The 24,809-nt window shown below is 38.5% G+C and overlaps 1 protein-coding gene across 1 annotated transcript in view; it reads right to left on the reverse strand.

Moving 5' to 3' along the window:
* Nucleotides 1-13,184, reverse strand: part of COLEC10 (collectin subfamily member 10) — a 39,165-nt gene extending 25,981 nt beyond the window's left edge. Inside the window, exon 1 of the mRNA XM_049632976.1 lies at nucleotides 12,938-13,184. Coding sequence (XP_049488933.1) covers nucleotides 12,938-13,085 — 148 coding nt within the window. The 5' untranslated portion in view covers nucleotides 13,086-13,184. The remainder of the gene's footprint in view (nucleotides 1-12,937) is intronic.
* Between the last annotated feature and the right edge of the window lie 11,625 nt (nucleotides 13,185-24,809).

Raw genomic sequence — 24,809 nt, forward strand, 5'->3', positions numbered from 1 at the left:
TCTCAATTAGTAGATAAGTCTCCTCAACAACTCAAGTAGTTATCACTTTCAAAAATGGAGACTTGCTCTTACTGCAAGGGTTGCAGAGAGGATAAACTACTATTGAAATATCTGAATCTATTTGACCACCACGAAGGGAGAAGCTTCTTTAAAGTGAAGTCATTATTGAGGAAAGCAGAAGCAAGGTATGAAGACTGAGTCCTGAGCACCTCACTCCGGACTGGATATAGTGCAGCTTGAATCCCTCCCTGTTACATGAGTCTATGAATTCCCCTTCTCTCCTCTGTTTGCTTGTTTGACTAACCAGTTTAAGTTTACTTCCTTACTAATGTAAGGAAACTTATATTATGTGTCTACTAGACACAGATCAGGAAAAAAGGGCCTTCCTATGAGGAAATCAAAACCTCAGGAGAAGATAGGCATGTAAGCATATAATTAGTGTGATAAATGCTAGAAGAGGAGCTGTTATGGGAGCACAATGGAGGAAACACCTGCCTTTACCTGCTTACACCTGAAACTCTCCCCTATTCTTTCTCCGGAAGAAATGGGATCCCTTGCACTGGGCTCCACCAGAATAAATTTATAACTTAAGTGAAAAAGAAAATAAGATAAAATACAAATTTGTCATTATATGAGGGCAGGCTGTTACTACACTGTTCTCATCAATAAAAGTTCATGTGGATTTTTATTTTCCATCCAAACCATGCATCCTATGGGTTCCGCTCACGTGTCACATCCTTTCCCCAGGAGTCTTCCTGGTACAGACTTTCTTGCTGCCATCTCCCTCTTTAACTGTCAGGATCATCTCATTTTCTGAAGGGAACATCCCTCCTACTTCAAAGCATCCACCACACTGTGTCACGTGATGGGACAGGTCAGGGATATGCACTATTTTCTCTGTATCCCTAGCACTTGGCACAGCGTCTCAGATGTAATGGGTGCTTTCTCAACAAAGGTTTTCAAAAGAAAGGGAATAACACCCTTAAAGTTAAGATAGATAAATGTGAGCTTAATGAGAATACAGTTAAATAAATTAGTAATTGATTGAAATGTCATTCTCTCAAATGGCTGATTAATGAATTGACTGGAGTCAGCTGAGAAAGGTCTGTGTGATGGCTTGTAATCTAGGAAGGCAGCCAGACTGGCTCTACTACTCTCTCCACCCCATATTTTTGTCCCCTCTTCTTTTTTTTTAAGTTTATTCATTTATTTTGAGAGAGGGAAAGAGAGTAAGTGCATGCACATAAGCGGGGTAGAGGCAGAGAGAGAGGGGAAGAGAGAGAATCCCAAGAGGTTGAACTCATGAACCATGAGATCATGACCTGAGCTGAAATCAAGAGTCAGATGCCCAACCGACTGAGACACCCAGGCATCCCTGTTCCCTCTTCTAATTTGCCTGTGTCTCCCAGTGTTGCCACCATGCTCTAATCTCCCAGGCTCAGTACCCAGATTGGCTTTGGCTATTCCTTCTTCCTAACTTCCACCTTGATTCTTACTTTTTCTCACATGTGTCCTTTCTTTTTCTTCCTAACACTACTGCCATCATTCTACCTCTTCCTGTCCTCATATAATCCCTATTGCTTGTGGGTGGTCCCTAAATGGTCTGCATGGTGTTTTATTCACCAGTGACTCCAAGGGCCTAGAACAGTGTCTATTCAATGAATAATTGTTTAAATACTGGTTTCCTTAGATCTGAACTTCACTTTTTCAAACCATCTTGCAGATTAATCTTTATAAAATAGCATTTTCATTATAAAACTGCCCCATTCAAAACATTTCAGCAGTTCCTCTGTGTTTATAGGCCAAGCCCAAACTAGTTAGTCTAGCATTTGGACTTTCACAGACTGGCATCGGTGGAAATTTCTGGTGTTATTTTCTGTCATTGAGTTGCATAACCTTCTATTCCTGTTCAACTTGGTTATTCATTTTTTTTATTAAAATGTCTTTCAATTCATGCCTCCATTGAGTGCCACACACTTTTCTCTCTGTTTGAAGTTCGTCTCTTCAGAGGAAAAAAAACACAGACGTCATAAAAGAAAAGAAAAACATATATGACCATATGAGAAATTAAAAGTTTTTATATGATAAAAGATGCCTCGTAAATATATACAGTTTATAAACAAATATATGACAGACAAGGGAAAAAAATCAAGCACTAAGATACAGAAAATGATTAATATTCTTAACATGCAAAAAGGTTTTGCAAAAAGATAATAAGTGAAATAAAAAGATGATCTAAAAATATAAGTAATAAATGGTAGATGAAAAGTGCCCGTACTCACTATTATTCAGAACAATAGTACCTATGGAAATGTCTTTATTGTACTTTGCCTTTAGATTTAGTAATTATCTAAAAAGACTAGCAGCATCAAACGATGCCACAGATGCAGAGAGCACTCAGTCATTGCTTCTGGCAACATCAATTGCTACACCATTTCTGGAAGCTAGTCTGTCAATAAGGTTTAAAATAAAGAATCCAAACCATCTATTTTACCTTAGGGAACCTATTTTACGGGAATAACTGTAAGAACTAAAAACTACTTGTAAGAACGTGTGTGTGTGTATTTACATATATGAAAACACTTGTTTGCTGTGGCAAAAACAAAAACCATAAACAATCTGAAAGTTTGTCATCATGGAACTGATGAAAATACAAGGAGAAATACTGTGCAGTTACTAAAAATAATGAGTCAGAGCGAGACCTCTGGAGAAAGCAAGAGCTCCATGTTATAGTATATAAAGAATGTCTCTTGGAGAGTCACATGCATATGATCTTACTTAGAAGAAAGAATAATAAACAGAAAAAATATAGAGAAAAGTGCCAATACCAAGCTCTTAACGATGATTACATGGGAGAAGTGGGTCTGGAAAAGGAAGAGTGACAGTGAAATGTGAAATCATTAGTTTTTTCTTTACACATCTTTATTCTGCATATATTTATACATGCTATATGTTTAACAAGCATAAAATACTCTTTCAATTTAAAAAATAAATCATTAATAATATAAAGAAACTATGGCCCTTCTCTCCTTTGTAAATTTTACCCATCAGTCTGTCTCAAATTCTAAATTCTCTGAATTTATTGATAGAATTATTTCCTTGGTAATTCACCATCTGCTTCCCTGTTACTACTCTATAATTGCTGCCTTGGAGTATTATTTTAAAATGCACTGTTATTTAACTTTTTGTATTAATGTCAACTCCTTAACTGGAGGGTAAGTTCCTTGTGATGAGGGCAGATATTTTACACTTTGTTCTCAAGAGCTGCTCAAAACTTCACAATTTGCTCACTCATTCTTGAACAAATATTTATTGAGTCTCTACTAACTACTAAGTCCTGTGTTGAGTCCTAGGCATACGGCACGGTCTCAGACTAGACATGATCTAAGCCTAAAAGTTTGGTTGGAAGGAGACACCAAACAAGGTCTTCTAAATGTCATGAGTATTACTAAAGGGAAATTGTCATGTGTGTTGTTGGCACCTAACAGGGTGCGATTTTGAAAAGATCGGTGATATGGGAGTAAGGAGATTTGGCTTTTATTCAACTCTACTGCTCTCTCCTCAGATGACAAGATAATGTGTCAAATAAGGAAACAGAAAAGAAGTGCTTTTTCTATATTAATATGCTAAGTAATGCAAGGAAATAACATATATAAGGACATATAATTACATCATCTAATAACAATATCAATGTCAGTAATGATAACAACTGTGTTTACTGGGGGCTTCCTGTGATCCAACCCAGGTTGTTGACGTGCATGACCATGATATCAACCAGTTCTCTTATTGTGCCCCATCAGTTTCAGAGACCGAAAAACCTGTATTCCTCCTTCAGCTCATTCCTGTGTGACCTGGCAAAGAAAAGTGAAGATTTCAAATATCCTGCAATATTTCCTACTTGGATTATAAAGCACCTCCTCTTGTTTTCAGGTTTACTTGGTTTAAAAAGAATTACTACTTGGAACCTCCAAGTCTTTTGTAGTCACTGCATGTCTGAGTAACAGGAAGAAAAAAACCCAACAACAACTAACATTGTACTTAATGAAAAATACAATATCAAGGTTTGTTGGGCAGGTTTCTCCTGCCTGCACATATCATTCACTATTAAAATTCATTCTTAGCCATGTCAGTAGAAACAAATGCAAGGAGAAATCCCATCCATCCAGGACTAAGTGGCGAGTGCTTTTGCAATGCAGTGCGGTAGTTAGGAGTGGAAGATCTGGGATCTAAGGGCTCAGTTCAAGTCCTGGATCCATCACTGGCTCACTGGCAACCCACTTAAATTGTACAAGTCTAAGTTGTTTATAAATCAGAGTAGTGAAATATCTCCCTCACAGTGTTGTTGAGGGGAGTAATGTGATAATTCACATGAAGGGTCAAATGGCGCCTGGAATGAGGTGAGCACTGGAGAAATTTATAACAGTATCATCCAATAGCCACCTAGAATTTCTAGCCAGTAGAAATTAGAGGGATGCAAAGAAGAGGCCAAGGGCAAGCAGTGCCTCTTTTAGCCTGTTCCTTGGCTGTGCAGATTTGCAACTCCCTGGCTGAAGTGTATTTTTGCTTCCAGAGATTTATGCCACTGGCATTGAAACGTTCACAACACTCTGTAGATGTAACATACAACATTCTGTCTAAAATTCTTTTCAGTACAAAGTGGGGCAGAAACTAATTTGAAGAAAAAGAGTAGCATTGTAAGTACTAACTGTGCGATTATATCCCAGCATCCCAATCCATGGGCATCCCACCTATCTGTGAGAATGGCGGTATCCTCCTCCCTGATGATTCCCCTAAATGAGACAAGTCACAAAAACCATGAGTCAAGACAAATAGTGTGATTTGTTTTTGTAGAGAAGAAATGCCTAAAAAATGTTTGCGATATCTATTTTCAACTGTCTGCTGGACTTTTCCATCTGAATGTCCAGAGGCAGCCCAAACTGTTTAGAACTCATTATAACCTGCCAGTTTTGCTTCTGAAATCTCTCTTTAATCTCCCCCTCTCTTCTTATCCCAACAGCCCTCATTAATCTCTTGCTTTTAGTTCATATCCCACTGGGAGCTTCTCACATCCTTCAGTGTTTCAGTCTACCTTCAACCTTGCCAAGAGATTCATCTACCTGAAAAAAAAATCTAAGTTGCTTCATTCTCCTACTCAGACTTCCAATGGCTCTTCTGGTTTAAACTATCATTTGGCTAGTCAGACCTGATACAATCTTACAACTTCTACAAAATAGCATGAAAACTGAAAAAAGAAAAAAAAAGAAGAAAGAAAACCCAAGGTATAATGAAAATTAGGTTAACAAAATGTAATGAGCTTCCATTTACAATGAAGCCATTGGAGCTGGAATAGGGAAAACATTCTGTGCTCTACTTTATTAAAAGATTGATTTTAATAAAAGGAGATGGAATAACACTTAGTTTCTCCTCGAGTGGACACCCCTGTTCCAAGAGTAAGTTGCCACTGACCAGAAAATTAAGTCAATAACTTTGTTGCATTAGTGATGCATTTTGACATGGCAGAGTACTATACCCTAACCTCCCACACCCACCCATGTTTCTAAATCCAAAAAGTAAGATAGGAAGGAATACAGGAGAACAGGGAGTAAGAGTGATGCATTTGGGAGATTCAGTTCTCAACAGAAAAGCCTTATAGGCAGGTGCAGAAACACCCTGGCATCAATGAATGCTGAGCGTTTTAATTTTGCATACACTCATCTGTGCAGAGTTAAAATGTTAGAGAATCGGGAAGAGGGAGCAGGAGAAAGTTCCACATTGGCATGATTGGGTCACCTTCAAAACATACTAACATGATATTTCCTCCTTTGATCATGAGGAGACAAAATATAGAGACAGTTGAGATAGGGAGAGAGAGAGAGAGAGAGAAAGAGAAAGAGAGAGAGAGAGATTAATCAAAATGTCGAGTCCATTTTAATTTGAAAAATAAAATGTTATCTTAATGGTCCTCTAACCCAGGAAAGTAGGTCATCTCCCTTGCTTTTGCACACTCTATGTGAGTATTATTTCAGTGTATTTGGTCTGTGTCTATGGACTAGTACTGACTTTGCCTTAAGATCACTGGCCCAGCCTTACTCTTCAAGTGCTATGGTAACACTGATAAATGCATTCCAGAGAACTTCCTGTGTAATATGTCAAAGTCCCTCCATCTCTTTGGGGACTTTCGCTTTGGTCTAGAGCATATTGTCTTACTTGCTTACTTACTAGAGCATATTGTCCATCTGCCAATGGACATAAGGGTCTGTTTGGTCACAGAGCATGTGGTCTGAGGAGTGGGTGGGGTGGGGAACTTTGGTGCTGCCTGTCAAAATCCTTTTCTAGATTTTTGTTCATCTCAAGCCAGGCAGAGCAACATCATTTAAACTATTTTTGACTGTACTCAAGACTGCAGTGTCTGCACATACAGTCACCCCTGGGTGATAGCAAATAAATGACCCTCAGAAGGGTCACAGGCAAGAGTAGTGTGCTTCAGTTTCTTCTCTTTAAATAGGAATAATGATTCCTGTAGTATGTCACTACAGCCAATGAAAAATAATTGATAAACCTTTGTAAATTCTAAAGACTCGTATTCGTATACTTTATTTAACAGATACCAGTATTTTCAAGTGGCCACAAGAGACGTGAAACGATGGTTCTAGAGTTTTCAAATCAAGAATGATTACAGTAAATAATTTGCAAACAATTACATTATTTAGCTGCTACTTCACTTGAGTCTTTGAGTGTCATATTTTCACTGCACATATTTGTAGCAGAGAATGTTGCAAACGAATTTTGTGAAAGTATAGAATATTGCAGATCAAGTATGTGGTGCAAAAACCAGCCAGACTGGTTATAGGTTGGAATATCCTGAAAATATGCGAAAAGGCCAAAACACACCATTTCTAACAGAAGTATATCCCATAAACATAAAAAAAGAGTGAGAGACTTAAGTTTGTATCTGGCCTACGTATATGGTCAAGATCCAAGGAGAACAAACCTGCCGGCCTGGGTCACGGGAAAACATTCCTTAAAGGAAGAAAAAAAGACCCCCAACACAAGAAACACATTCCTGTTTTCTCTCGAGTTTTGCTAATCCACGGTTTTCTAATATTTCAAGAGTCCTTGGCAATATGTGAGAGACAGTGCTAAGTGCTTTGTGTGGCTTAACTCATTTCTCCTCACCACTAATAGTGTGAGTACACTATTATCATCCCATCTTTTCTTACTGGAAAGAAAACTGACTTTTGGTTTTGTGGGTTTTAACTCATTTAATCCCATCCCATCCATAGGGGTATTTACACTATTGTTATTCCTATTTAATGGGTAAAGATTACCAGGCTCAGTTGGAGAACTGCCAACTGCGGAAAGAAGGCAACATTAGTGAAGGGTAAGGGTGGTCTCAAGTTTGTGAGCTCCTGATGAACATGAGTGGACTTTGCCTTGGGGCTACACTAGGCAGGAAATTGCAGCCACCTGCGGAAGACAGTGGCATTTCCTGGGTAGGTTTCTATTCATAGAGCCAACTTTACAGTCTGTGAGCCTTTTGTCAGGATGGGGGAAAGAAGCAGCTTATGGTGGCTGGTAATCGAAAATGGAAGCTAACGGCAAAAAGGAGGATGGCTAAGCTATATGCCGAACATGTTTTAATTTTCAAATGAAGTATTTGACATGGACAATGTCATTATCTCCATTTTAAAAATGAAGGCCCTGAGGCTTGAAGGTCTCGTGAGCAGGTAAGTGGTGGAGCTCAAATTCAAAGTCCATGATCTTTACCAACATGCAGGTGCCTACTACTGTGGCCCTAGCAGTGACAAATAGGTGGTCAAGTTACTGTGCAAGAGAGTTGGGGAAAGAGGGGGCATGAGTAAAGGACACATCCTTATTAAAACGAAAAAAGCTAATTTTTTTAAATCATTGTCATTCAGGGCCTCCTGACTCGTCTTTGCCCACACTTTGATTGACTGGGGTTTTACTCTTCTTTTTCTGGTTTAACCTTGAAGTACTTTCTTGGTAACTATCCAAAAGGAAAAGGAGAGGAAAAATCGTTCAGAACAACCTGGCCAAACCATTTAAAATTTTGGTTTGTCTTTAGGCGTAGAATGCATATTAAAACTCTCAATGAAAGAATCTAGTGAATTAAAGCCGTTAATATAAAGGTCTTGGGAAAATACCTACTTGCTTAACCTCTCTGATAAAGTCACCAGAAAGAAATTAGCAACTTAATTTATATCAAGGTGACCGAGCTAAAACAATTCTGTACCATGTTTATACATTGACCTCACAGAACTCCTTTTCTAATGTTAATTTATAAAACTAAGGGAAGGATCATTTCATGCTTAATGAGAATGACAGAATGTGAGGATGATGATATAACATGGTAGAATGGAACAATGACTGGCCTGACAAATGGAATATGAGTTCCAGTTCTAGCCCTGCCACCAATTAACCACTGTGTGACCTAGACCAAGTTATTCTACCTCTCTGGGCTTCAGCTTTAACGAATGTAAAATTTGTAATTTGGGATGAAACCAAATTACCTCTGATAGTTACATTACAGGTAGTGAGACTTCCAATTTGGCTGTGAAAGTGATCCTGACATTTCTGGGCATATTTGGCCATCCGTCTGGGGAAGCCACAAGAAGGCTTGTTTGCACTAGAGACTGAGAAGATTCCCGGAAACAACTCGAGTTTGTGCCAATTACCAGGACCAGAAAATGAAGGGTATCAGGTAGGGCCTCCTGTGAAAATGGCATTTGAGCTAAAACCTGAATGAGGAGAAGGAACTATCTTTGGGAAAATCTGGACTGGGGTAAAGTTGGGCCAGACAGAGGGGAGCATTGAGTACAAAGGTTCTGGATTAAGAATGAGAGACAAAGCAACGGCGCCTGAAGCAGACTACAGGTGAAGAAGCAGTTTCATGTGGTACAAGTAGGGAGAAGCCAGATGGATCGCAAAGGAACTTTTAGGCCACACACACAAAAGTCATTGAAAAGCAAAAATCTCCGAAAGAAAAGAAAACTAATGGAAGCCAACATAAGCTGTTAGGCAAAATACCTTTAATTTCCAAGCAAACTAATAAGGTAATGGAGTTGATTATCAAACGGGAGGCAATCATTATTTTCAGCGTATACTGGTACAATGTTGAGCTGTGATGTTGCATGAACACTGTGTTCTTAGGCATTCTTGCATCCATTTCTTACCAGCAAGGGTCAGTGGAATATAGTTCCAAATCTGATTCTAATAGAAACCAGTGGGGGCGCCTGGGTGGCTCAGTCGGTTGGGCGTCCAACTTCGGCTCAGGTCATGATCTCGCGGTCCATGAGTTTGAGCCCCGCGTGGGGCTCTGTGCTGACAGCTCAGAGCCTGGAGCCTGTTTCAGATTCTGTGTCTCCCTCTCTCTCTGACCCTCCCCCGTTCATGCTCTGTCTCTCTCTGTCTCAAAAATACATCAATGTTAAAGAAATTAACAGAAACCAGCAGATGTCATGGAATGGCACTGGACCCAGAGCCAGACGCCCAGGGCTAAAGTTAAAATTGCATATCTGTTCTGTAAGTATGTGAAAGAGTTTGAGAGTTCCTCTTGGCCTCATTGAGATTGTTTCCTTATCTTTAAGTTTAAAGTAATTGCTACCACTTAGGGAAATTGTGAGAATTAAACAAGATAATCTACTTGAAAATACTTTGGAAATTGTGAATCATCACTCAAATATTTATTGTTTTACATTTCTTTTTAACATTTCTTGTTAAAATTTATCACCCCTGCTGTTTTCAATTAAAACCACTAGAGGTCAGACTTTTACACGAATTGTTTAAAGAAACAACATAGGTAGGAAAGAAAGAACATTTTCTGGCCGAACAGCCTACAATAGTAAACTTAAGGCACAGAAAGAAAAGACGACTTTCAACAAAGAAGTTTTGATAATTGGAACAATGCTTATTCCCAAAATTGTTACTCAACAGACTTAGATAAACAGGGAGAGGAAGGAAAGATAAGTAGAATTTAATTATCTATTTATGATGTCTACATGGCTTAAAGTTTACATTGTTTACCTTATATTATTCTTCAAACAGTTCTCTGATGAAGCTCACTTTGCAAATAAAGAAACTAAAAACTCAATAGGTGTAATAACATACTGAAGATCAGATTGAATTCAATGTCTTTCTTACCACCAAGTCATGCTCAGGAAATCATGCAGTAAAAAATGATCAGTGTATGTTGGAAAACATATTATATGACACATTAGCATTACTGGTTTTCCATGTACAACTCTAAATGATGTATTTAGCTCCCAGTCTCCCAAATGAATTTAGGGAAAACTCCTTTTAATGTTTCGCAGGGTATCTAGAGAAGTTTCTGCATGCTATACTAGTGACTATGGTATTGACGTGATTAGCCTTGAAGAAAAATATAGACCAGCTTGCTCGTAGGAAGATATATTGAACAGAAGCAATAGTTCAGTCCTTTAAGTTGTTTCTTTATCCATCAGGCTTGTTTCTTTATTTTTCTTTTTTTCTTCCTTCCTTCCTTCCTTCCTTCCTTTGTGGAAATAAATATGCAAATCTGCCTTGTTGGGAGGGGAGGAGCTATGCTCACTTTCACGAAGGAATGAGGTAGGGTAGATGGCAGTTTACATCTTGAGAGAAGACAAAAACTAAGTCCTGTTTTTCCCTGTAAGCACAGCATCCAGCACAGGGCCTCGAGTGGCAGAAAGGCAGGGATGAACATGGATAAGTTGCTCCATATGCGTGCATACAGGCAATTTGCAAAGAGAAAAGGAATTAATTGAGCCTTGAGTCCAAGAGTTTGCAATCTGATAGCTTGAAATGAAGACACGTTCTAGGACAAGTGCTTTCATTTGAAACCTTTAGTATCTAACATGAGGCCTGAGATGTGATAGGTATTCAGTACGTTCCAGAATTGGGGAATCTCTTTTATTTTATTTATTTATTTATTTATTTAAATTTTCTTTAACATTTATTTATTTTTGAGACAGAGAGAGAGCATGAACAGGGGAGGGTCAGAGAAAGAGGGAGACACAGAATCTGAAACAGGCTCCAGGCTCTGAGCTGTCAGCACAGAGCCGGACGCGGGGCTCGAACCCACGGACCGCGAGATCATGACCTGAGCCGAAGTCGGACGCTCAACCGACTGAGCCACCCAGGCGCCCCTGGGGAATCTCTTTTATAAGAAGGGACTTAAAATTCATTTTAATGCGAAGTCCCCAGGCTCTGGGAAAAGAAGAAGACATCATACCAGGTCCCTAATATACTTAGTTCTGGAACCCAGGGTTCTAGAGGGCTCCTTTCCAAGTATCTCCACCCAGGAAGACTTACTTCTTCATTCTGTCATATTTTTGCTTGTAATCATCTCATAATTTCTACAAGGCTCAGGAAAAGAGTGAAGGAGATTTACATTGTTTGAAATCTTAGCAAGGTTTCTAGGAGCAAGGGGGAAATTTTGCATTAAGAAATGAGGGTAAGAAGACCATGGCAAATAGGCTGCTGCTATGCAATAAATATTAATTGCCCTCCGTCCCTCCTAAATTTTTTCTCTACTGTTCATGACACTGATGTATGTTATTGAATGCATCTATTATGCCTAAAACAATGCTTGGAACTTAATAGGTACTCAATATATGTTGGCTGATTGGAATAAATAGAATTGTTGAATAGGAATCCATTATATTTTGGATATTATTTTGGCAGAGCTTTGCCCATTCTTCTTATAGCTTGAACATTGTAGTTTCTCTGCAAGGAAAATTGTTCAACAGTGCTGTTCTCAAATGGACTCTCCCATTTGCAGGAACAAAGAAAACTTAATTTTCAGCATTTTCCATGAGAGCCCAGGAATGGCACAAAGTTTCTTATACTCTTGATGGAAAGGCCACTAATAGTTCTAAGTAAATACTTTTATTTCTAATCAAAACTTTCTTTTCTGAACATTTGCCCTCACATTATTCATTTATTCACCCAAGAAATTATTTGGAAGCCCCAAGGTCTCATTGTTCTTCCCTGCATTTATTTTATGGTATCAAAGGTTAAAGCTTGGATTGCAATCTTAGGAGGAAATTAATTCACTGATTAAGAAAAATGCACTTTAAGCAATACACATTTAAATAACAGACAAGCATAGGGCGATGTATTTCTGCTTTTTCTGAAAGACCCTTTTTTTCTGCTTAAAATTTTAAGCAGCTGCGATTCTTCCACCCTATAGCCTGGAGAAACATAGCAGGAATTACTAATAAGGGCACCGATCTACACTGCAGTGACCACTTTCAGAACAAAAGGGTCAGAACTGAAACTAGGAAAACAGCAGCATTTTTTATCAACCAGTTGCTTGAAGCACATTTAGACCTTGGCTCTACTTGAAAAAATTTTGCAATAGTCTATCCTCCTTCCACTGAAGGCACTTGGCCCCGAAGACTCCACTTTCAATGAAGAAATGTTCATTTATATACTACCTGCAATCCTCAACAAAAATTTTCCTCCTGTTTGGAAGCCAGAACCCCACGAATTTATGAGATATATGAAATATTTAATTTTCTCTTTACTGAGCTTTTGCCTGGTAGCTTTACCAAAATCAGTACTGAGAAAGGCATTGGAATAGAGCAGCCCAAGAATAGAGATGATCTTCAGGAAAGTATCCCTGAAAGACCAAAGTTGTGGCTTGTGTATCTTCCCCTGGAAGATAGCACAATTTTTCCCCTGGAAAATTAGCACAGAGGAGGGAATTTTCCCCTGCCCTGGGCGCGTCCTGCCCCCTCCCCACATTCTCCTGCCTAACATGAAGGGAGGTTTTAAAATAAATAACAGGTTTTGCAAAATAGAAGGAAAGAAGGAGGAAGAGGGAGAAGAGAAAGTCATTGAGAGCTCCAGTAGGGTTGAGGGAGGAGAAAAGAGAGTTCGCTTATTATATATGAACATTTTGTTTTTCTTTCCTCACCTTTGGGTCCTGGTGCTATAGTGTGTGTGGCACAGACTTCAGTGGTAGGACGACTCTCCATGTCCAGACCCAGACTCTGAATTTGCAAAAGAAAAAGCACCAGAAGGATGAACTGCTTTCTTCCAAGTAGGGCTCCAAAGCCACTCATGGCTGTGGTTCTTCAAAAATGATTGCCCAGAAGTGCCAAACAAGCAGCTTTATTTTAAATAAAACTTGTGCTTTGGGGAAGAAGGTAGTGTATCTGGAGCACACATTCCAAAAAGGGCTACAAAGACAAGAAGAAAGCATATCCTAGGTTGTTTATTTTCTCAGTGCTCCAAATGGACCATACATTATCCAGACTGTTTATTTTCAAGTGACAACAGTTTACTGAAAATTATCTCTGAGCTAAACACTCTAGTGTGCAGGTCAGTAGAAACAACCTACAGAGCAGAGAGGATAGAGATGCCTTCTGCTCAGTACATGAGCTGACAACTTAATATCCTATGTTGCATTTATATGTTGGGTTCCAGAAAGGTGGTGTCAGAGACTGCTTGAATCACCTGCATGACATGGAAGCACTATGCAGGGCTTTGAGCTTTTTCTTAAGGAAATATTCATTACCTGTTGGCGGCAGCTGAAAGCTAGGGCTCCCAGTGTTCTTCATGACCTTATTTCCTTCTCTCATTACAAAGAGTTGTCTTGGGATTAAACCCCCAAGGAATGAACAGCAGCTTTTCTACAAAGCAATTTGGCAATAAGTACCAAGAATATTAAAAATGTTTATAGCCTTTGGTCCAGTTATTGCCTTTCTGTTACACTATTTTAAGAAAATGTTCTGAAATGTGGACAGTATTTTATTTGAGAAAATGTGGCAAAAAGAGGAAGGGACATCAATTGCCTAACAATACATTATGGCTGGCAAATCATAGTAAATAACAAACATATGAGAGAGTATGACATGACAATTTGACAACATTATTAAAATGATGTTTGTAGTAAGTTTTTGCTAAAATGGGGGGGATTCTATATTATTATATTTCTTTTTTTTTTAAGTTTATTCATTTATTTGAGAGAGAGCGGGGGAAAAGAGAGAAAATCCCAAGCTCCATGCTGTCAGCGCCGAGTTCAATGTAGGGCTCGAACTAATGAACCGCGAGATCATAACCTGAGCTGAAATCGAGTCAGACACTTAACCGACTGAGTCAACCAAGTGCCCCTATTATTGTTGCTTAAAAATCAGGACCTTATCCTGATAAGGGCTAATGAAGAATTATTTCTAAGAGATGTCATTACAAGTAATGCTCAATGTAAGAAATACAGGTGTATTCGTTTTTTAGGGCTGCTGTTAACAAAGTGCTGCAAGCTGAGTGGCTTAAGCAAACAAAAATTTACTTTTTCATAGTTCTGGAGGCTGGAAGTCTAAGACCAAGGTGTTGACAAAGCCATGCTTGCTCTGAAGACACCAGAAAAGGATCTAATCCAAGCCCCTCTCCTAGTTTCTGGTATTTGCTTGGCTTGTGACAGTACAACTCCAGTCTTCTCACAGCTTTCTCCCTGTGTGTTTCTCGATGTCAAAATGTTTCCCTTTTTATAAGCCTACCCATTCTTAGTGGATTAGGGCTGCCCCCCAATGATCTCATTTTAACTTGAATACCTCTTATAATCCTATCTCTGAATATGGTTATGTTATAAGGTACTAGGATTTAGGACTTCAACATATGATTTTTTTTTTTTTTTTTTTTTTTTTGGTCTGGGAAGACACAATTCAACCCCTAACAAAAGGTTTATCATATGACATAACTGGACCTTTTTATTAGCAATACGAGGAGAGAGAGGAAAGGGAACTGGCATTAATCAAATAGTCATTACGTGCAAAATAGGGTTGATCTCTTACGTGTATCTTTTTTAAGCCTTAAGATAGCCCTGTGGAATGCCCATTTTGCAGACAAAGTACTTGAGGTTCAAAAAGATAAGCGTTCTGTTTAACATCACTGTGAAGGTTAATTTTATGTATCAACTTGACTGCATCATAGAGTGCCCAAGTATTGGGCTAAACATTGTTTCTGGGCTGCATGTGTCACTGTTTCCAGAGGAGGTTAGCAGTGGAATCTGTAGACTGTGTCAAGCAGATTTCCCTCCCCAATCCAGGTAGGCCTCATCCACATCACTGAGGGTTTTACTAGAACAAAAAGGTAGAGGAAGGAAGAATTCCCTCTCTGCCTCATTGGTGAAACTGAGATTTCGGTCTTTTCCTGCACTTGGATTGGAGCTCACAGCATCATCTCCCTGGGTCTTGGGCCTTTGCACCTAGACTGAACTTAACACCATTACTTCCCTGATTCTCAGGCTTTTGGGCTTGGACTGAAACTATGCCACCAGCTTTCTCAGGCCTCCAGCTAGCAGATGGCAGATCATGGGACTTCTCAGCCTCCATAATCATGTGAGCCAATGTCTTATAACAAATCCTTCCATCTCTCAATTTGGAGATAATACTGATGTATACAGAATATGGATATCGATACAGACATATCTTGATGGTTCTGTTTCCTTGGAGAACTCTGATTAATAGTCACCAATTGAAAAAGGGACCAAAAAAGGAGTGCCGGGATGGCTCAGTCGGCTAAGCGTTGGACTTCAGCTCAGGTCATGATCTCACAGTTCGTGAGTTGGAGCCCCATGTCAGGTTCTGTGCTGACAGCTCAGATCCTGGAGCCTGCTTCGGATTCTGTGTCTCCCTCTCTCTCTACCCCTACCCTGCTAGTGCTCTGTTTCTCTCTGTATCTCTCAAAAATAAATAAACATTTAAAAAAACGAAAAAAAAAATGAAAAAGGGACCAAAATAAGTCTAATACAAATCACTTCCCCAAATTCCTGCTTTTTAAAATGCTACTTGTCTTCCATAAAGGTGAATAAGCTTAAGCTTTGAAGATGCATTAATTTTCACATATTCTTAAAATGTCAAAATGGTTTCATTTGCCATATTAACAGTGATGGGATAATAGTGGGAATCCATAGAATGGTGTGAGCAACCTCAAATTCCACATCTATCATAACCAGACAAATGACATAGAGCAAAACACTCAATTTCAATTGCTATAAGGCATATAAAGTGAGTTTAGACTTGATATATAATGTATTTTCTTAATTCTAAGATACTCTGAGAATAGGTGTTATTTAAGTTGTTTAGACTATTCTAAATCTATTTCATTTTTTTTCAAGCATTTCCTGGCAAACAGTGAAATACATTCATTACATTTATATGTAGAAATCCACTGGTAGCAGTTTGAAGCAAATAATAGTTCTTAGTACTTTTCCTTGGGATAGCCTATGCCTATTTTTTCCAACCTCTCCCTCCCCCCCGCCCGCTCCTTTTTTTTAGTTCAACAATTCATAGAGACTTCCAGAGAAGATGGCAGAGTAGGAGGACCCTAAACTCACTCATCCCACAGATACATCTAGATACACTCAGTTTAAATAACCCAGAAAATGACCCAAAGACTGGTAGAACAGACTCTCCCCAGCTAGATGTAGAGAAGAGGCAACATTGAAGAGGGTGGGAAGGGCAGAGACATGGTCAGAAGGCATACAGACCCTTGGTACTATCTGTGAGAGGGAGGAACACCACAGGTGTGAAAAGAGGGGAGGACCAGATCCCACCCCAGGCACCCCAGGCATGGGGAACTTGCAGGAAAAACAGAGGGACACAATTTCATGAGTTCTTACTCAGCTACATGCAAAAGAATGAAACTGGACCACTTTCTTACACCATATACAAAAATAGACGCAAAATGGATTAAAGACATACATGTGAGACTTGAAACCATAAAAATCCTACGAGAGAGCACAGGCAGTAATTTCTCTGACATCAGCCATCGCAGCTCTTTCTAGATATTACTCCTGAGGCAAGGGGCATGAGCAGCATGGAGTCTGCTTAAGATTCTCTCTCTCTCCCTCTGCCCCTCCCCTGCTCTCTCTTTCTCAAAATAAATAAATAAATAAATAAATAACCTTTAAAAAATAAATAAAATAGAATAGGTCAGGTGATTGGATAAATGAAAAGAAGTAGTCAAATTATGTTAAGTGTATTCATTTTAGTGTGTGAATAATATACCTAATGCCCAGACAGATACCTAATGCCCCAAAGAATTTCTACTGAGATGTAAAACAATTCAATTGTTTTCTTTTTAGAAAAACATGGTTTGGAAATAGACAATAAACCTATCAAGTTTTCAGCAGGTATACAATTGGAAGAAGTTAATGGTAACTCTAAAAAGACAGCACTTAGTGACTGGCTTATGAAACTGTCTCTGTAATTCCACATTTTCCTGAATGTTTTTCTCTTCCTCTTCCCAAGGCATTGAAATTTCAGGCTTGGTTTTGTGCTTGTCTGAATACAACATTCCACTAAAGTGAATGATATGTGATATTTCCCCACTCTTATTCTTTGACCCATTTTTCATGGGGTTGAATGGTGAGCCCACGAAAAATACGCCCACAACTTAATCCCTAGAACTTGTAAATGTGATCTTAGTTGGCAAAAGGGTCTTTGCAGATGTAATTAAGCCAAGGCTCTCAAGAGGGAATAATCTTGTATCATCTGGGTGATGGTGACAAGTGTCCTTAGGAGACACCCACAGGAGGGACATAGGGACAAAAGGAGAAGGTCATGTGAAGACAGAGTCTGGAGAGGCTGAAGTTATGCAGCTGAGGAACACTGGGAGCCACCAGAAACTAGAAGAGACAAGGAAGGGTCCTCTTGAACCTTCAGAAGGAATGCAGCTCTGCTGATGCCTTGATTCACCTCGGGCCTTCAGAACTGTGAGTTCATAAATTTTTCTTCTTTTTAATAATTGTTTTAATGTTTAATTATTTTGGGGGGGAGAGAGAGAGAGAGAGAGAGAGAGAGCAAGTATGAGTGGGGGCGGGGCAGAGAGAGAGAGAGAGAGAGGGAGACAGAGAATCCCACGCAGGCTCCACACACACTGTCAGCACACAGCCTGGTGTTGGGCTTGAACCCACGAACTGTGAGGTCATGACCTGAGCTGAAATAAAGAGCTGGATGCTCAACTGACTGAGCCACCCAGGTGCCCCCTCAAATTTTCTTGTTTTAAGCCATCACATTTGTGGTAATTTGTTACAGGAGCCCTAGGGAATTAATACACCATTCTTATGATATTCATGCACAGTTACTGGAAGGAATGACACATCAAAACATTTACTCAGTGCCTGACAGAGACCGAGCAACATCTATTCTTGTGCATTTAGTTGCCATGCATCCAGCTTATGTGATATCTGGAGGGAGATGAAATACATATGAAACCAGCACATCCTAGGCAGAACTCAGGCTATCTTCAGGATGGCAACAAAATGACACCCTCCTCTGCTGAAGGAATCTCCTGACAAATTGCTATACTTCCATTTTGGACTTGGTTTTGTATGTGTCCATTCACATAAACATCTTATTGGACTCAGGTTCTCTCTTGTGAGTTAATTCAATTGAATGCAGTTTGTAAAAAAATGGGAATTAGTAGAATAGCTTTTAAAATGACATATAGTTAGGAAACAAGATGCTAACAAACACACTCATAAAATTATTTTATTATCGTTCACTTTTTAAATTTCATATTTATAAAAACATATTTTTAAAAAATGGTTTTAACTGGCTTCTGAGATTAAATAGAAACCTCCTACTGTTCCCATCCCATTCTTGATTCTTACTTCTGTAAGAAAATTATTTTAATAATTGTAATGCTTCTTCTTTTATCTCTTCCATATTTTAAAATAAATTTATGCTAATGTTCTTGATTTTTATTTGTTTCAATTTAGATACTCATTGTCTTCTTAATATGGAAGATGGAGATTTTTTTCTCTTTCATTCTTAGCCCTACACCCCCCTCCATACACATTTCCTTTCTTTCTCTTGGTAATTTAATAATGTTATCATTTAATATAATATTCAATGTTTATATCATAAGGATGCTATAACAATTATTCATGCCGAATCACATGGTGCATTATGACTACATTCTGTTTCTTGTACTAATTTTGTTTTCACAAGGTTTAATAATTGGGTTGTTTTCTTTTGCATAGCTTTCAATGTACCAATCCCACAATAACTACTAATTCTTTGAGATTTGTCAGTTCTGTGGAAAATGCAAAATGTCCAATTAGTTTTCATTGCTTTTCTAAGAAATACTTATTCTGGAACACTCATGCTTTTTGCTGCATCTGGACTGGATATTCTTTAGGCTTCTGGTAGAGCTATTCAATTGGGATGGGTCTTTGCCATTGTCTAGCAATGTGTTACAGCTCCTTTTCCTGTATCCACCTCTTTTTTTCCCTGGTTTCATAGTTGGTTTCTTTTCTCATTTTATGGTAGCACAAGTAATTTCTTATAAAGCATGTAGCTGTATATACATTTTTGAGATAGTGCACATCTGAAAATATGATAACTGTACCTCCAAATTATGACTATTTTGGCTGGGTATAGAATAAAACTTGTAGAAGAAAACATAATAGAAGATCGTTGTGACCTTGGGTTAGGGAAAAATTTCTTAGATATTGCACCCAAACCATGGTTCGTAAAAAAAATTTGATAAATCATACCAATTCAAAAGGTAAAATATTTATGCTTCGAACACACACACACACATGCACGCACACATCTTTAAGGGAAAAAAAAACAGACAAATCACAGACTGGAAGAAAATATTTGCAAATCATACATCCAATAAAGGACTTTCATCTAACTCAATAATAAGAATACTAATGACTAAGAAACATGACCTAAGTACTTGAACAGACACATCTACAAAGAAGATGAATAGCTAATATACGTAGGAAAAGACGCCCTATGTCATCACTTATTAAATCACAATGGGATACCACTACACACAGAGAAGACTAGTCAGAATACTGAAGAATGTGACAGGAGTAAGTGTTGGCTAATAAACTGGAACTCTGATATACTGTTGGTATGGATGTAAAGTGGTACAGTCACTTTAGAAAGCAGTTTGGCAGTTTCTTAAGAAGTTAGTATAAACTTAAAATATAACCCAGCAATTCAACTCTTAGATATCTAACCAAGAGAAATTAAAAAGTGTGTCCACACAAGCACTTGTACATGAATGTTCATAATAGTATTATTCATAGTAGTAAAACACTGGAAACAGTACACATGTCCATCAGGCAGTGAATGCATTTCGCCTGTCAAGTAGTGTATGTGTACAATGGAATGCTCTTCAATAATAAAAGGGAAAAACGACTGACAGATGCGGCAACATGGATGACATCTCCTCTCCAAATTATGCTACGTGAAAGAATTAAGAAACAAATGACTACGTACGAGATGATTCTTTTTACATTACATTTCTAGAAAAAGCAAGATTTTACAGATAGAAAGTAGATGAGTGATTGCCTAGAACTGGGGGTAGAAGCAGGGATTGATCGCCTATTGGCACGATGGAACTTCTGGAAGCGACAGATAGCTATGTTGTAAAACTGAATCACAGGGATTGTTGTGCAAGTATACAAATACACTAAAGAATCCAACTCTCTACTTACAACGGGTCAGTTTTATGGTATATGATTTATACCTCCGTAAAACTGTAAAAAATTTAACATTCAATTTGCAATCAAAACTCTTAGAATGTTTTCATTCTCAAGAAGTGTTTATAAGCCCGGAAATCATGAATGAGACAAACTTGGTTTTGCTCTACTTCGGAAAGCAGTCCTTACATGTTCAGTAAGTCATCAATCCTAAGATTGTTTCCAGTCCAGTGTATGTGGGTTTGGCACACCTGAAGAGTGTCTTTTTTCAGTTAAAGAAATCGATAGAAAATTACCAGAGAAAAGAAAAAATATGACTATACGTACACAGCTAAATTATATTACTTAAATACATCTAAGTATAAAGTTAATTATAACAATTAATTACAGTAAAGAGCACAGGCATCGCCAATCTTTTTTACCTACTAAGGGATCAATACCTTCTGCTGGCCCTAATGGCAGTAGGGGCGAATTCTTGATTTTCATTATGTTTGTTCTGTGATTAATTATATATAGTAATCTCTTGAATAATATTGGATTAATGAGAATGGATAATTATACAGGCACATAATGATGGAAGTTTGAGTTTGGAAGATAGAAATGTGTGATGAAAATGCATTAATTCATCTACTCATTCGACAACTGGTACAATATCTGTAGCTACAATCACCCACAAGACAGTCTCTTCCTTAAGGATTTTATCATTGTCTTGTTGAGAAAACATAGAAGTTTAAAGTAGTTGCCATTACCTTTTTTTCCCCACCATTCAGATGGAGATAAATACCAGGTATCCAATTTCATAGACGCCTAGAGGAGAGGGACCTAGCTTAGACTTGGAGGCTCAGGAAACGTTTCCTTTAGGGGATATTTCCTAAGTGGGGTTTGGGAACCTGTCAGCGTTAGACAAATAAACTTGAAAAGGAATAAAGGGAAGATATTCCACATAAACAGACTAGTATATGCTAGTCTGTAGGAAGTAAAAGTAGTTCATTGAGGCTAGAGTTTGGAACTTGGTGGGGAAGATGAGGCTCAAGCTATCAATAAAAACTAGATCCTGAAGGCACTTATGTGCCGCTCAAGAGTTTGAAAAATATTCTAAGGCCAGTGGGAGCACATAAAGGATTTTAAGAAAAGGGATGTCACTATTAGAACTAATAATCGGAATGTAAGAGATGTGTCAGAGATAAAACTTCATCAGCTTCGTGTAATAGAAACCCAGCAACAGTAACTTACTGGCTTAGTGAAATAAGACGTGTTTGGTTTGTTTGTTTGTTTGTTTGTTTTGATAATAAGGAATCTGAAGGCAGAGAATCCTAACAGAGCATTTCCATGCTGTCACCAGGAACTATGGCTTCCACTTTCTGGCTTTCCCGTAATTTATTTGTGGCTTTTCTCCTCATTGTCACAAAAGGGCTGCTATAGTTCAAACACTCCACCTAAATTCTAGGCAGGATGAAGGGAATGGTTGTAGACAAAAGGCTAAGAAAACAAGACAGCGAAGTTAGTCACATTTTTAAAGAACATTCCTGGAGAGCTTCTGGGGTGAAATCAACTTACACCTCATTAGCCAGGATTAGGTCCTATGGTGGCAGCAAGGGAGGCTAAGAGATCAACTATTTCAATTGGGTAAACCTGGGCTTTGGAAGCAAGAATGGACAGTAAGCAGGTAAACAGTAGTGCCTGACTCTGCGTGCCCTGAACTTTAGCAGGGCCAATGGGAATATAGAGAAGCAAATGGATTAAAAAAAAAAAAAAAAGTGGAGGTAGCAAGACTTACTGACTGTTTAGAAATGGAAGGGAGGGGAGGGAAGAGTCTGAGGGATTCTCAGGTTCTTAACTTGAACAGTTGGACGTGGTGTCATTTACTGGGATACGCAAAGCAAATTTGGGGGGAAAGATGCTGAATTAAATTTTTGGATACATTAGTTCAACGTCCGTCTGTATTATTCAAGGGGATGCATCTGATGACCTGGAAGAAATCTCAGATTAGGTACAGATTAGAAAGTCATCCCCATATACACTGTATTTAAAGCCATGGGAGTAGATGAGACCTTGAGAGAATAAAAAGTGAGAAGAAAAGATAGCCAAGGTATTTCAAAGGTAGAATCAATAGAGTTTGGTAAATTGTCAAATCTGTGTAGAGAAGGAAAGTTCACATTTTATAACTGGGAGATGCTTGGATGCTTTTGGCAGCACAAAAACGAAATAATACTTTATGGCGCTTTTTTTTTTTTTTCCTTTTGACAAGGCATTTTATTATTTGCAGTCTGCTCAAATACATGATCTCTTTAGAATTGCTTTAATGCTCTCGAGGACAAATAGATGATTAAATTGAATATGTTTAATAGAAACTATGTTAAACAGTCGTCATGACTTGACATTTAAGAGGCCTGAGCCCAACTTTCAATTCCATTGCAGACTTTGCCTCTGGGAAGATTATTTACTTGTTCTACATCTTGCCTCTCCATGTGGCAAATGTGGAGACCCACATCCCTGCTCTGCTCGTGCAGATGGGTCAAATAAAGGTTCACGGTACCTGAGATCCAGGACACAGGCACCAGACAGATATAGATCGAGTAACTAAAGGGCATCTTTGTCTCTCTCTTCACTGTGCACAGAGGTCAGGGAAGAGGATTCTTCAGGGTAATTGCTCCTGTGCATTCGTCCCCTACCCCTTGCTTCCAAAAAGCCTAAAGCAGCAGGGTTTCCACACAGACAGAGAGTATGTGGTTGACCTGCTGTATCTGTTTGACGCTCAACACAGAGGAGTTAAAGACAGACTATCAGGCATTTGTTGAACTGATGAAATGCAGAATATAAGCCATTCCTGGGAAAATATTTCCTGCACTGTGGAGATAAATATTTATTTCAGCTGTGCTGGGAAGCATGTGACTAACAAATCACATGCTCCTTTTTTTTAACGGTCTGTTTATGTTTTAGAGACTTCACATCACAAATCTTGGTCATTTACATCATATAGAACTCTCAAAACATATTTTCCTGAAATACTTTTGAGAAGATCTAAACTTAATAATCAAGCAAATATCCTTCGTTGCCTAAATTCTCATAAATGACTCTGAAGTTTCTAGTTGATAACATGCAGAGATACTGAAGCCTTTTACGCATGTAATTATTTTTTCCTTCAAAGGATACAAAAGCTCACAAGGACGTGTCACAATATATACAACACCGAAGGACATGTTTGTTTAAAAATGAATATTTCGTTACTAAAAATATTTTTTAAATGTGTTAATTTCAGAGGCAAGACTGTATCATAGAAAATGGAAGGCAGAACTTAGGGACTCCCAGGAATAATTTTGTGTATGTTTCTGGGCGCCGCAAGGATAGGTATGCAGGGGAATGTGTTAGGATATCGGGGCCATACCACTGAGCTCTGTTCACTTTTGGTGTCGTGTTCTGTTCCTCAATCTCAGTCCCCTGGTGCCTCTGTTAAGCGGCTCCCTGTCTGTCACATGCAATTCATCTCAATGTTCCACCCTGCTTCACTCACATGTAGGTGAATTCCTTCCTTAGATTTCTCTGACGCGTCACCGGCACGAGGTGGTTATATGCGGTCAGCGTCCTATGGGAGCTGACAATTTCAGGGAATCTCAAACAACTGAAGTGTGAGTAGCAGGCATGTTCTTCAAAGTTCTGGAGCCAATAACATATGAGGAATATCCTCTTTGCTATCTTCTCTTGTGCTTTCCTTCTCCACATTTTTCTTGGAAATTTTACCTCCGCTCCTCTCTTCTTGGTTCCAGATACCCTCAGTTTCCATCTTCCCTGCGCTGCCAAAGAAGTCCCAAAATCATTTTTTGGGTTTGTTTTCATTTTGCAGATACTTTTGCTTTCTCACTGTGCGCCTTCACCTAAATTTACCCTATAATTTCTAAAATAAAATACCTTTTTCCCAGTATGAATTGCCACCAGCAACGCTTCTTTCAATTAAATTAAAATGCGAAAATGGTTATTTTTTTCTCTCCTCTAAAAATGGAATGGGCACAAAAACAACATCACCAGCTGATGGGAGAGAACATTGGCTTGCTTTACTGTTTATAATTTGTTCCACAGATATTGCAGTGGTCTGATAGTCTTGTTAAGTAGGCGGAAATGGAGGTTCAGGGACTTTAAGCGACATAATAAATTTGTATGACTAATAAGTGCCACAAACAGAACTTGAGTTATAGGAATTAAAGTATAGAAATTAAGCATAGAATTTAGAAGTTGAAGTACAGAAATTATACTTAAATACTTAAATAAACACTTAAAACAAATATATATTAAATAAATTATAGATGTATAGTGAAATATTACTGAGCCACAAAAAAGAATAAAGTCT

The sequence above is a fragment of the Panthera uncia genome, chromosome F2, assembly GCF_023721935.1.
Source record: "Panthera uncia isolate 11264 chromosome F2, Puncia_PCG_1.0, whole genome shotgun sequence".
Classification (NCBI taxonomy): Eukaryota; Metazoa; Chordata; class Mammalia; order Carnivora; family Felidae; genus Panthera; species Panthera uncia.